The following is a 14,930-nucleotide window of genomic DNA, read 5'->3' on the forward strand; positions in this document are numbered from 1 at the left end:
TTTTACTCCGATGGGAAGCTGCTGGAGGGGTCTGAGCAGAGGCCTGGCAGACTGTGACCATGACAGCTATTTTTAGTCACCAGTTTTTTTCCAGCTGCAATGGACTCAGTGTGTCTAACAGACTCAGGTTGGTTGAACCTGAGTCCAGCTCACCCTCCACGCCGGCCCTGTTGGTCTCTTCCGCCCCCCGAGTCCTCCCAGGGAGGCACTCCAAACCCTCACCCTGGCAGGTGGAGCCAGCGACACCATGCCTACTTCCTCCTTGCTCTCAGAGTCCCTGTCACCAACGGAACCCTTTGTCCCTTGCAGAATTCCAGCTTCCCGTGACTGAACCTGACATCAACAACAGGCTGGAGTCCTTGTGCCTCAGTATGACCGAGCACGCCCTGGGAGGTGAGTGCACCCTCCCCGCATGGCATTGCACACCTGCGAGGACCCCCAGCCACGTGCCATCCTCCACAGCTCGGGAGAGAGGGAAGGGCACAGGCCGAGGAGGCAGGGGACAGCGAGGGAGAGGGAGAGCGGCTGCAGGGTGCTGTCGGACCCTCGTCAAGCCTCGCGATACACAGTGGCCGCCAGCGCCCTGCTCCTCCTCCTCTGGGAGGTGCCTCGGGGCCCCGGAGACCAAGGCTGCCCTCTTTCCCCAGGGGCTCCACCTCCCAGGGCACACTGGAGTCCCAGCCCCACAGCTGTCCTAGCCCAATGCGGGCACTGGAGGAGCCAGGAACACAAGACGTGGCTTTTAGTGGAAACATTCCCCCACAGCACTGGATTCCTTCCTTCTCGGCACTAGATCCCCCAGTCCGGTCCAAGCGTATCCCAACTTGCTCTAAAAATAGAATTTCTGAAACCAAAATCCCTCCTTGTTTTTATATCTCGCTGTTCCAATGGCTTCCACGACGCCCAGAGCCCCAAGCCGTCCGAGGCGTCCTTCGCAGTGTGACAGGGACGGTCTAGTTGGATGCGCCAGTGGTGTGCGGGGCTGCAGCCCCTGGAGGAGCTCCCAGAAGCAGCTGGGTCGTCCCACTGTGTGTTTGCTCTGCAGCCCTGCATTGTCACAACAGCCCTGGGAGGCCTTCAGTGCCCTCCTGGTACTAAACGGGTGCCTTCCTCTGGCCTGGACTCGCTGCCAGCCCTGGGGATGTTTGGCAGACTAGAGAAGAGACATCCGCCCCTTCCTGCCAACCTCCAGGGAGGCTGTGAGTCATGGAGATTGAGACAGGCCTCCTGTGACCCTTCCCGACAGCCCTGTCCGGTCTGGACGTGCTCACCCACCGCAGAGCCAGAGACGGGTACACGGAGGGGTACAATTTGTGCTAGCCCAGCAGCAGCAAAAAGACAGGCTGTCATGAGCCACTGCTCCAGAGAGCTTTGTCCTCCTGACCAGGGGTGTCTAGATTTTCAGTCTCTACAAACACAGTCTTATCCTGAAACCAAATAGGACAAAGGTAAATGCTCTGTGTGAAGCAGAGTACAGGCCGGGACTGCAGCCACCTGACCTCACCCATGCAAGGGTCTCCATAGCCTGGAGAAAGCCTCCACTCAATACCAGAAGGGAGCTAGCTGAAGGCCTCCCAGGGCTTCTGAGCAGACAGACGGTGGGGGGCACCGCTCCCTCCGTGCCCCCCCGCTGGGGTTCCGGGGAACCCCATTTGCAAGCACCACTCTCTCTCCCTTGGCCATTCGGTTCAGACCTTAGGAGCTTCGCAGCACCACTGGTTCGCTCCTGGCGCCTCTGCGTGTGGTGCCACCGGCTCCCCTTCTCCAGGTAACCGAGGAGACTGGGTCAGCACCCTGACGGCCCCTGAGGTGTAATGGGAAACAACCCAAAGGTCCGTCAGCAGATGACTGTGGATGGACGAGATGCACTACAGCCACACAGCGGAATGTCATTCAGCCTTGGAAAGGAACGAAGTACTGTTACTTGGCGGATCTGTGAAAGCATTATGCTAATGGGTGAAAAAGCCAGACACAAAACGCCACACCGTGTATGATTCCCTTAATGTGACGTGTCCAGAATAGACAAACCTACAGAGACAGAAGGCACATGAGTGGCTGCCAGGGTTTGGAGGGAGGTGGGAATGGAGAGTGGCTGCTAATGGGCACCAGATTTCTTTTGGGGGTGACAGTATATTCTGGAGTTAGATGGTGGTGATGGCTGTGCAACCTTGTGAATATGCTCAAAACCACCAAATTGTACACTTTAAAAGAGTGAAATTCGTGGTGTGCAAATTATATCTCAATTTTGTCCTAAACGGAAGACCTCCGGACCTGAGCCTTCAGGCCAAGCTCAGCCCCCTGTAGGCAGCCCAGGTGCCCTCCCACCTGACACCTGACAGGCGCTGGCTTGCAGGGCGACTCCACTGAGTCCTGCATTGCCTGTGAGAGTCACCCAGGAGGACTGACCTCCCCCCGGGCTTGACAGATCTCAGGTAACTGGTGTGTTGGAAGCTGTTATCAATCTACTAAGTACTAACATGGCATCATTAATAGCAGTAATGCCAAATGCTCTTTATTAAAGGGAGGTCTTCGTTGAAAGACTTCATTTTTAGCCTGGTCTTCTATTTTTACAGGAAACATCTGTGAACTGTTTTTTGGGTTTTTTTGCTTGCTAATGTTTTCATCTTGTTAATCTCCTAAGCCTTTTTATTGCTGTGTTTTTTTTTTCAATAATCCTCTCTGGTGGGAAGCCTCATAAGCAGCTTCCTGAGCAGGGAATGCAAATTAGGTTCAGGGTGGCCCAGTTGGGTGCGGTGGCAGCGGTGTGCCCTCCCACTGTGACAATACCTTTCTGCTGGCCGACCCCCGCCAGGTGCCAACGGAGATGACTTTGCTGGGAACAGAATTTCTGCCAGTGAGTGAAGTTATCTTACACGAGGACGAATGATTAGGGAGAGGAAAGCAGGGCAGTAAAAGATGTTCCGGGGCTTCCTGGTGGCGCAGTGGTTGAGAATCTGCCTGCTAATGCAGGGGACATGGGTTCGAGCCCTGGTCTGGGAGGATCCCACATGCCGCGGAGCAACTAGGCCCGTGAGCCACAACTGCTGAGCCTGCGCGTCTGGAGCCTGTGCTCCGCAACAAGAGAGGCCGCGATAGTGAGAGGCCCGCGCACCGCGATGAAGAGTGGCCCCCGCTCGCCGCAACTAGAGAAAGCCCTCGCACGGAAACGAAGACCCAACACAGCCCTAAATAAATTAATTAATTAATTAAGAAAAAAAATTAAAAAAATAAAAAGATGTTCCTCTGCTTGCATCTCAAGAAAAGAGGGGGAGAGGTGTCCAAGTTCCTAGGACACCACATCCCAGGATGGCCATTCTAATGGGGCTGCTCCCCGGGGCCCCAAGCCTTGGGGCCCATCCTTTTGCGCTGGCATCTCTGCTCTTTCAGTCTCCTCCAGTAACTGCTGCCCTCTCGGTGTTGGTCTAAGCTACTTTTCCCTAGCCTTCCCTATCCATCTCTCCTTTTCTCTCCCCAGGCCCCTCCGACAGAACCGGTGAGGAAGCCCAGGGGGTGGGTTGCCTCTGCCATCTTGGTGTGTGAGTCTTTATTTAAGGCTTTCATCTGGCTCTGCTGGGCTTGCTCCTAGGAGACTGGTGGCCCCAGGTGTTCAGGGAGTCTCAGTACCAGCAGAATGAGTCTGCGAGGCTCCGCCCGGCAGAATGGCGTCCATAGTGAATCAAACCATAAAGAGGAATGCACGGTCCATCCTCGGATGTTCTGGGGTTTGTGCTTCACCTGATCCCGATGTCATTCCTCCTCACCTTCTCTCCTCACTTCTTGGGACTTAAAGCTCCACTTATAGCCGATATAAGTGCAAATCGGGAAAAGGCTCCACTTTCTCAAGACATTATTCTGCCTTGCATTTGAAATTTGCCACAACAATGATAAAACCTATGATGGTTGCGTGTGAACGGTGCCCCTTTGAGTTGTGCAGTGCACGACCCGCACAACTGTAAATGGTGAGTCTGGACTTAACCCACTGGTCATTTCCCCTGCAGGTGAATACCGACCATCACCCTTGGAGGATGAGGTATAGGGTGAGAATTCTGTGAAAATGCAACTTGGGGCTGGGTTAGTTGAGATTTTCTTGTTTTCAGCTCCTACTTCAACAACTATGAAAGGTTGACATTAATGAATGGACGAGTGAGGCCCAGCAAGAGTGTGCACTGCGCTTCTACAGACGAGGGAGTGGCCTCCGCACCCTCACCCCACCCACACACGTGTGTGTGCACACATACACACACTCACTGTTCTCCCACAGCCAGTTACCACTGCTGAGCCACCACTCAAGAGGCTAAGGTTGACACGCGTGGAAGGCAGGGAGAGGTGATTCGTTCACATCTGGGGACCTCTAGGATTGATAATCTGAAACAACAGATGCTCTCAGGGGCCATTTGCTTCCCTTCTTTAAAATCTCTCAAAAAATCATGTAGAACTTTACACACACACACACACACACATGAGTACAAGTAAAACTGGGAAAATCTGTAAGATGGGTAGATTACATCAATGTCACTATCTTGGTGGTAATACTATACTATACTTTTGCAAAATGTTACCTTAGGGGCAAACTCAGAAACAGGGTGCTCTTTCTTATGTGGACCGACAGTGATCTCATTAAAAATCTGAATGAAAGAAACATTTTTCCTCCAAGTCCCTGCTGGCAAGATGCTAGCCTGGCACCACCCATGAGGCGGCCAGGAGACCCCTGCAGTGGGCTCAGTACTCCCCTGTATCACTTAGGTCCCCCAGCTTTCCCTGGAACAGTCGGCCACGCCCCTCTCACACCTGAGCTCTGCCCACTGCATCTAGACGCACCTCTGCTAGACGGGCCTTGTGATGCGGAGGTTTAGACCAAGACACATCTACTGACATGTGGACATCAGCGAAACCAGGGGGGCATCCTGCATCCCATCCTGGCCCTCATTTAGTGGTCACTGAACATCGTCATTTCTACCTCCTGTGACTAATCCATGCCTCTCTCTGCTCACTGGAGAAACTCTAGCATGGGCCATTGTAGGGACCTCTTAACTGGTTCACCTGCCACCAGCCATGCCAGAGAAACCATTCTGAAGTCAAATCTGGTTACTCTACCACTTATAAATCCCCAATTACCTATGTCCAAGCTCCTGTTAATAGTACACAAGACCCTTATGGTCTGATTCTGGGGACTCTCCCACAGTCCCGTGTGAAAAGGGGTTGGGCAGGCATCGACTCCTTCTGTGGTCTGGCTCACTCATGGACTCTCCTCTCTGACAGGCATGTCCCCCACTTTCTCTATAGCCTGGTTTCACCGATTCTCCATAACACCGACATGGCATATGCTGGGTGGCCTCGGCACTCTTCCATGTCCACTGGATCTTTCAGTTCCAGGTGCCAAAAAAAAATCTCATCCTGGTGTCTCTGCCCCTGATCAGATTCTTGAGACAGAGAATCTGGATCAGTTTGGGTCAGCTGCATCCCCCTGGTCTGCTCAGCTGTGATCAGGGATCGCAGTCACCACCACTCATCCCCGGCCTTTCAGCAGGGACTCACGGGGAAAGGGAGATGCTCCCAAAGAAAGGGACATGAGCTGGACAGGTCCACCTGCATGTGTATTGCAAAACCTAGCTGGCTCTCTGCCATATCTCCTGCCACTCCTCCTGTCCTTCATCCTAAACCTCCAGCCCGCCCCCAGGCCCACCATTTGATGAACAGTATCACGCCTGTACATGAGCTGTATGCCCTCCCCACCCTAATACTCTCCTGCCTCCTCTTTTCTTCTCCTACCAGACCATCTACAAAGTCATTTTCTTTCTCTGTGAAACCATCCTTGACTTCCAAGGGCAATCTAAACACTCCTTGCCCCATGTTCCTGCTGTGCCTGGTACCTACTCCATTACAGCAACCATCCCTCATATGTCATTGTCAGTTTACATGTCTGTGTCCTATCTAGGATATATATATACTTGGACTAAGTGTGAGGATTAGGTCTTTTCATCTTGGTTTCCAGGCTCAGTATGGCTCCTAGCAAAAATAGCTATGTTGAGTGGGTGGGTATGTGAAGAATGAGTGAATGGATGGATGGATGAATTTAACCCTTATCTGTCCTCAGAGACTGGGAGGTCCAAGGTGCATGACGCTGGAATCGGTGGGCATGAATGGAATTGCTTTGCTCACCTGTGCCCATTGTGTCCTCCTTTCTCTCCCAGACGGGGTTGACCGGACCTCCACAATCTAGAGCTGAAGATGAGAGTGACCGCGCTGGCCGTGAAATCGACTGCTGCGGGTCCAGTGTTAGCCATCTTCAGGGTTGCACAGAATCCTCCAAGATACTTTGCAGCCTTTTTTTTTCCCCTGGTCCCTCTCCCATTTTGATTTTGTGAGAGCGTAGGTCGTCCTTGTAAACATATCAGTAGACCTGGGACTGGTTATTTTGTCATTTGTTTCTGTCGTGGGATGGCTTGGTGTGGGGCATGGGGAGGGATCTCTAAGGGAAACATAGGACTGGGAACGGGTGGAGGGAATGCAAGTGGCTTCTTGGATGGAAGTGAGGGGGAAAAAAAAAGAGGGTACCGCTTGGAAGGAGATGAGAGACTTGGGAGGGAGGCAGAAGCCCCAGCCCTTGGGAGCCTTCTCAGAAGCCTGCCTTCAGAGTCAGGCCCCAGGAGGAAGGCACGGATGCCTGCGACCAAAGCACAACGGCGGCTCGCTTTTTTATGTCTCCCCTGATTGGATTCCCTGAGGCCCCTGCTTGAAATCCAGCCGCAGAAGAAGTCCACATGGCAATGGGGGCAGGAAGGGAGAAATTCCCTCCAACAAAATTTCAGATAAACTTTGATTTGTGTATTGTTTACATAACAATTTTAAAGGGTACATAATGTGTAAAGGGTTGGGATAGAACTTTTCTTCATACTATGGTTTTTGTAAAGGATTTGTCGCTATGGATTCATTTTTTTCCTCTATTTTTATAATAGCAGCAGGGTTGTCTTTTTAAATGGCTGCCAAGCTCTGCTTCTCGGGAAGACGGAGCGGTCACGTAGGCCTGAGTTGTGTCTCCCACCTGTGGGGGTGGGAGAGGTGTGTCGGTGGAGTTGAGGGTGTGGCTGGAGTGGGCGGAGCACTGGGAAGGGCGCCACCATGTGATCGGTTATGGGATTGCGCGCAGTCACCTAGAGAGTCTAAAGGAATCCTGCTGCCCTTTCTACGCTGGATTTGCTTCTCACCCGGAGAACCTCTTTCTCCCCACCCTACCGTGGGGTGTCATCCTATCACTCCTGTTCTCGTCCACACACACACACACACACACACACACACACACACACACAGAGAGGTGGGTACAAGTTTCACTGGAGGAGAAAAGGCAAGGATGGATATTTTTCCCTAGCAAGAGGCCTTAATACCCAGATAATAAGCTCAAAAGGCCGCTTTTGGGGGGTTGCTCGCAGGAACCCCAGCCTGGGGGCTGCAGCCCCTTGGCTCGCTCACCGCTGAGGAAGAGGAAGAGAAGAGCAAGGTCCGGCAACAGTGTATAAACGGTCAGTCAGCAAGTGGCAGAGAGAGCTGCGGGGAGACGTCCCAGGTGGGCAGTGGAAGAAGATGTGAGAAAGGTCGACTTCATGATGGAAATGATGATTCTATCACGTACGTCAGGGATTTGCTGTGTTGTCGGCTGATTTATCCACCCACATGGAAGGGAGACAAAACTACTACTTACATGGTGAGAGATTAACAAACTACGCTACCAAAAAGTAATAGCTCTATTTCTTAAGGGCAAGAAAGGCTACATTTGGAATTTAATGCAATGGAGGGTATTAGAGGAAATCCAAGAGGAGCTGTGCTCTGCGCTGGAAAATTGGGTTGTGTAAGTGATGGTGTGACAGCTCAGCCAGAGGCGAGATCAGGGAGATGGTAGGAGGCCTGTTTATTGAATGGGTGTCTGGTACCATTTTTTTGGGTTTGTTTTTTAGCAAAGTCAGAGTCGAAATTAAAGAGATCAGACCATGAAAATCACTGCGTTTGCTTGGGGTTATTTTTTTAAATAATGAAGCAAATACAATTTAAAAGGCCTTAATGAAATCCAAACAGCTTTCTTCTACCTTCAAGATTGAAAATGTACACCCAACACAGCCTTGGATGTTGTGAAGCTTGCAAAGTCTTCTTAAGGTCTAAAATGTGGGACCATCTTAACCACAGAGAGCCTTTAGCAAGCAAAGAACACTTGAATCCACAACATCCTGCACTGCATTTTTAAAAAAGGTGGGGGGCTCTCCATGGGTGACTATGTTCTAAAGATGCAAATTCATTTGCAGAAAGAGGCAGCATTTTTTAGTTGATATTTTTTAACCAAGTGCCATTAACATTCATCCTCCGCTCCCCTTTTCTAAGCAAGCTTAGGGTTACTTGGGGAATGTGTTGGGATGGACAATCGTGTGAGCCGGGAAGGACAAGTCAAAGATGTTGAAGGCCAAAGGCAAGACCAGAGGGTTTGCGAAGGTGTTTTTTGGATGCTAAGAACGTTAATGGAAGAAAAAGAACAATGGTATAACACATCTTGTGGAGAAATTAAAAAGCATTCAGATCTGCTGCAAAACACGTATATCCATAAACACTCGGGTTGTTCAGAAAACAGATTGTGAACACAATCACATTAGCATGAATCCTTTAAAAGGAAGAAGACCTTAAAGTATTTGCAAATCTGAATTTCTATTTATTCCTTCACTGAATATAGAAACAATGGTTATCTGATTATTAGAGATATTATTTTGGATATGTTACTTATTAACTTGCTATGGCTGGTAACCATGATAAAGTCTGTTATTAATAACAACATAATTCTTTTTTTAAAAGAAAAGCTTATTTTTCATTGACTGTGTATAGATTTATCTACTTAGTTGTGTTTTGCTCTTAGTGTTTTAATTTTTTTTTAAGTTGAGTGTTCTGATAAATTTTAGGAGCCTGTCCCCACCTTGTTTTGAGTCCTGTGTTGACTGCAGGTATACAGCTCAATCTAAAAATCCTAAGGCAAAAGAACTTTATTTATAAAAAAAAAAAAAAAATCAAACAGTTGCATGCATATAAGGCTGTGAAGTCAGATATTTAGTAATAAAGCGGCAGTGCCTTTTTTTTGTATTTACCCATTGACCCCCAAATGCAACTGTTTTATATTAAGTAAATAGTAAACATTAAAAATCTCAGAGTAAAATCTATTTCACTACATGGGTTTTTTTTCTCCCCTTGTTCTGATTTAAGCAGTGTGTATTTGACATCTCTACATTGTCCCAGGGACAGTGGTGTTCTACGATATTGTTATCATGTATGATGTTTTATTGGTGCTTTTTATTCATAGTGGTTTCTTACCAGAAACAGTAGGAAGACACACATGAACTGTGTACAAGAAATGAAACATTGCTGCTGATATGTTTTGTTTTGTTTTCCACATGCTTTTTGAGTTTCACTTTTTAAACCAAGGGCCAGCAAGCAAAATAGATGCCCTGAAGAGGGCGGCTATTTGCACCAAGCTCTCCAATGCTGTGTATTGACGGTCCCTTTTTGGTACTCAGGATTGGAGCTAGAGCTGGGCCCCCTCTCCCATTCATTTGAAGAGACACTGAGGGAAACAAGGTTTTCTTTTGAGGTGTCGTTGGCTGCCTTTTACGGAATGGGCGCCTTCTCCGGGTCTTCTGTTCTTCTACCCGTCTTGTAGCTACGGCCAGTGCAAGGTTTGTAGATGCACGTCCCCCTCTGGAACCGGGATCTCCCTGAGAGCCTGGGCTGGGGGCTGAGCTGGGTTGAATGCATAGGCGCACAACCAGAAGGGCAGCGAGGGGAGGAGAAAGCAGCCCCCATCTCGGTGGCCCTCTGGGGATGTCTTGGGCAGGTGGCCCCAGCTTGGGTGCAGGGAAGCAGCCTAACCAAGGCGTTCAGGTGTGCCTGTTACAAGAAGGCCCTGGGGAAGGATAATTTGCACATGGGGCTGTGATAACACTAATGTTGAGTTTTTGTTTTACAAGTCATCAGAGATGTTTGCAAAGTGAGTTTTATTTTTTTGTAATTCCTTTATCTTTACTTAAAGGTGAATGTGTATTCCTCTGGGAGGAATAGGAAGAAAACAGGAATGTTAATAATGTCAAACAGAAGACTTCCTCCCTTATTAATATATAACCCTCATGTATTTATGCCTAATGTAAGCTGACTTTTAAAAAGCTTTCTTTTGTTGCATGCCCCGTGCAGGCATCCCTATTGTACATGCATGCCTTTCGTCCTGTTTTCCTGTATAAAGTTAGTGAACAAAGAACTATTTTTGCCTAGTTCATGTTGCCAAGCAATGCATATTTTTTAAATTTGTCATATATGGAAATAGCATGTTTGTTACATGTAAAAGCTTTACTGATATACAGATATACTAATGTTTGAAGAAGCTGTTCTTTGCAAGTGTACAGTTTTCAAATGTTACCAGTGAAACACCCTTGTGGTTTAAACTTGCTACAATGTATTTATTACTCATTTCCTCCCATGTAACTAAGAATCATGGCTATATTTCATATCAACGTTATATTGAAAGTGAAGGGAAATGATTAATACAAGGTTTTGTAACACTGGTGTGTGTCTTTTTTCATTTTCTTCAATATGGTCAATTAGAAAACAAGAACTGAATCTTAGAAATAAGCCAGCCAGGAAGAATAAGCCTGACATCCCTGTAAACTGGTCCCCCCTGACCATTCTATGAAAACTGTGTCTTCCAACCATGAGCTACTTTTTTTTAACAAAAAGGTAGGGAGAGAGGTGTAAAATTTTATGCAGCTTGATCTGTGCCCAGAGTAACCAACAAATGTATCACCTGACTTAGGGGCATGTTTCTAAATAAAAACTCTAACCTTGCAGGTGGTACTGTTTATAGCTTGCTCTCCACCCTCAGTGCCTTTGAAATCATATTTTACCCCTTAACCACAGCATAAACAGTAGCCTCCTTGGAGCCTTGGGGTTTTCAATACACATGGCTTGAATCTTATTTTAATACTTCTAATTCCAGTAAGATATATAATATACATTAATATAAATTCTAAATAATGTGTCAGTTAAGCATATGGTTGGAGAGACAAACCTGGATTTGAATTTGGCTCCAGCATTCTCTGGCTGTGTGATCTTGAGCAAGTTACTTAACCTCTCTGAGCCTTGGGTTTGGTTTGGGTTTTGGCCTATGACACTCAAGGTTTGTGTAGTTAAAACTCTAGTCCAAAAAAAAAAAAAAAAGAAAGAAAGGTAAAGACAAAATAAAACATAGGATACAGAGGTTATTACCACCAAAACCTAGCAACCTGAGATTTCTCTGAGGCAACCACAAATTAACATTGTGACAGTGACCATCCGGTGACTGCCTTTCCGCCAGGCTCAAGCTGCTCAAGAGACTGGCAAAATCCAAAATGATCCCTGGAAAAGTGAAGAAATGCCTTGTAAGCTGAGACATTAAATGAAATTCCTCCTACAGTTAAATTCCCATAACCCAAATGAGCTCTATCTCGGTATTCTGTGAGGAGGGGATAGTGTATAAGAGAAAAGTTGAGCCTCATTTTTGAAATGTGTGGAACGAGGGGAGATAAGAGAGTTGTGAGATTAGAGGGACCATAAAGGGCTCAGCACGGTGCCCAAAACGGGGTTAGTTAGCAATTTTTATCAGTAGAGCCGTAGCTCTTTGTCAGCCATCTTTGTAATGGAATGTTCAATCCTAGATAAATGGTTACTCCTGTAGTAAAGTTTTCAGGACTCCCCCTAGCAGCCCCTCCCAAAAAGAGATTTAATTGCATTTATTGAAAGGGGATGAATATCTATATAGCATACTGGCTCGGAAGAGGCTGCAATGGGTTTGAGCCAGGAATCCAGAAGGAGCACAGATGGGTACAATCAACTCATACTCTCCAAGCTAATGAGAATGGCGGCCCAGGGGAACAGAAAAAGGGACCAAACTCCTGTGAAAGTACCTTGGTTTTGTCCCTTGAACAGCCACTACATCTATATGTAGCCCTGACTCCTGATCAGCCCAAGACCTATTGTCCCCAGAGGCTGAGGGGAGGGCCTGGGGGTATCGAAAATCTCATCCATAACCAGAACCTAATCCTCTAGAAAGATGAGCAGTCAGGGTGGATCTGGCCCCCACCCCCGCCCCGAAGCACAGTGTGTCAGCCCACACTTTGTCCAGGCACTGATCTCACAGATACCGTTCCACAGGCTTCTACAAGCACTCTCATTTTCTATCTTCCATCCACACATCACAAAACTTGAAAACTACCCCTTCCCTGGGCATTTCAGCCTCTGGATGCTTAACTGTAGCTCTAGGATGGCCTAGCTCACTCGGTGCTTCTCAAACTACCTGTGAATTTTAGTTGTAGGGGGTGGCTGTTTATTTCCAACCCACAAAGTCTAATTCTTTTTTAAAATACAAGAAAAATAAAAGAAAAAAATCACAGTCCCCCAATCTCATGCTAGATTCAAAAGACAAAATTATTTTGTCAAATTGCTAAAAAGTAGTCCTATTCTGGCTCCCTAAGTTCTGGGATCAGCCTGCAAAATCAGACTGGGAGATTGCCCTCAGGATGAGACGGTGGAAATCCTGACGCCAACATCTCCCTCCCCTGGGCTAACAATGCCTGCAATACAGCAGAGGAGTAACCATCACATCACATCTGAGAGATGCATAGACATTGGCCCAAGAACAGCAAGTGCTGGGACTTCCCTGGCGGTCCAGTGGTTAAGGCTTCTCCTTCCAGTGCAGGGGGTGCGGGTTCGATCTCTGGCTGGGGAACTAGGATCCCACATGGCTCACGGCCAAAAAACCAAAACATAAAACAGAAGCAATATTGTAACAAATTCAAGAAAAGACTTTAAAAATGGCCCACATCAAAAAAAAAAAAATCTTTTAAACAAGTGGCAAGTGCTTTGTTCACTGGGCATTTCTAAGAGCTAAAAACGCAATCCTTGAGAAAGGGGACATGTCAGCAGGGAAGGAAGAGGAGGGTCCAGAAGGTAATGGGACTGGTGGTGGGAGGTTAGAGCCCAAACCTAAAGGGCTTGGAAATGGGTCACGTGAAAGAGCACCGTTTCCATGGTAACTTTGAGCAGTGGTCTTCATGCTCCTCCTCTCAGTTTCTGGCCCAGTGTCTTGAGACCGGAGGGTGGCCCCTCTGTGTGTGTGTGTGGAGGGGGGGTCTGCCCACGCATTTGGGACATGGGTACATAAAGTAGGAAATGCGGGTGCCTGGGAAGGTGCAAACTTTGGCAAACGTCAGCACGACATCTCAGTTATGACCAAGGGGCTCCGCTGGAGCGCGTGATCTTTCCCTGTCCTCCCGGGTGTCAGCCCACCAGCCTTGCCCAAGGGGCCCTTGTGCACAGACAGTGACTTCTCTGTGATATGAACCTGGCCATTTGATGACTGAGAATTTCCTCCAAGGAATATTTTTCATTCTTCAGTGGTTTCTACTTCAACTTTTAAAACCCACGGAGAAATATTTTGGCAACATTATAAAGCTCAGACTTTATAAAAAGACAGCTTTGTGTTGACATTTGACTCAGAGCGCATGTTTTTAAATAGTGTGTTCCACAGTTTTTTGAGGTTTTATGTTTTTAAGTCCAATCCAGGAGAAACAAAATCGGAGCTTTGGTGAGTGAAACGGTCCCACCAGAGCTATTGGAACTCAAGACAGCTGAAAGGTTCCAGTTAAACCTCCCTGTGGGGACCACAGCCGGGACTGGGTGTCCCTGTTTGTGCCAACATCCTTGGGAGATAGTTCCAGTTTTCCATGCCATAAAATTCTAACAGGCTTGGAGTGAAGTCAGACGAACCTACAAAGCCCCAAGATCAAATCTGTCCAATTGGACCTCTCCACTTTGCTTTCTGTTAAGCTTATCCCAGATCTGTTCACTGGGAAAAAGCTAAACATGGATTTCCAGTACCTCTACCTGACTGAGTCCCTTTTGGCATTGACCCATACCTGTGTTACTCATCCAAGATGGAATATGTCCAAAGACAGCAAATTGTGGATGAGAGAAATAAAATGCATACATGACATCATTTCCCTCCCTCCATTACCAAAGGTGCATATCCAACCCGGGGCGGAGAAAACACACCCTATGTGCTTTCTCCTGTTCAGTGCTTTGGGGTCTAGATGGCTTCATTTCCTAACTGACTCCACTTTGTTCTCCTAAGACACAGACCCCAAGCCCTCGTTCACCTGCAGTCACTGCATTTATCCAGAGGTGCTTCCAAAGTGTTCAGATCCAACCCATCTCCCAGAAAAGGCCTCAGGAAACAGACCCCAGTTTTGTTGTCTTCCTCCTACAACAGGATTTCCTGGGGACCAGGTGCTGACCAGCTGCATGTCTGGAAACAGAGGATACTTTGCAGGGGACAAGCACCAAGGTCCTTCTGGACCCAGTAGGTAAAGTCCAGTGACAGTGAGCCATCTGTCCTGTGCCACCCAGAGAAAACCTGAGATGCCCCATCAGGCCCCCTGGGGGTCTTTTTAGTCTCTTAGCCTGAATGATATGAGCCCAGGGCTCAGGGTGTCCACGAGGGGGCAGCAGGGGAATAAGGGTTGCTGCTCTCTCCCCAGCAGACGGAAGTCAAACACCCACCAAACCTCCCAGCTTCCTCTGAAGAGAGGAAGCAACCCTGATGAAAAGTAGTTCTTGGAGAGAGCCTGGGATCATTCCAGATCTGGAGGCAAGAGAGAGCTTGTGAATCTGAGGAACAGAAATAAGTAAACAGACAACTGGAACGGAGAATGGGGAGTGGTGGGTTTAGGGCCTGGGGACTAGCTGGCACCAGTGGCAGAGTCATAAAGGGCCTTGTTAACCGTGGTGAAAAGTGCAGACTCCACCTTAACTAGTGTAGCTGCCCTTGCCTGCCAGCAGTGTGATCACATATGAGGTTTTTGGTTTTGCAGAACAAAGAA

At 48.0% G+C, this 14,930-nt stretch overlaps 1 protein-coding gene across 6 annotated transcripts in view; it reads left to right on the forward strand.

Moving 5' to 3' along the window:
• Positions 1-10,577, forward strand: part of SAMD4A (sterile alpha motif domain containing 4A) — a 244,396-nt gene extending 233,819 nt beyond the window's left edge. For 4 of the 6 annotated variants that reach the window (XM_082619236.1, XM_082619240.1, XM_082619237.1 and 1 more), the window contains 2 exons: positions 310-393; positions 648-6,183. In XM_082619236.1, coding sequence (XP_082475362.1) covers positions 310-393; positions 648-793 — 230 coding nt within the window. In that variant the 3' untranslated portion in view covers positions 794-6,183. The other 2 variants (XM_082619239.1, XM_082619241.1) reach the window with 1 other exon arrangement.
• Positions 10,578-14,930: the final 4,353 nt, after the last annotated feature.

The sequence above is a fragment of the Mesoplodon mirus genome (genome assembly GCF_964341445.2).
Source record: "Mesoplodon mirus genome assembly, chromosome: 4".
Taxonomy (NCBI): Eukaryota; Metazoa; Chordata; class Mammalia; order Artiodactyla; family Ziphiidae; genus Mesoplodon; species Mesoplodon mirus.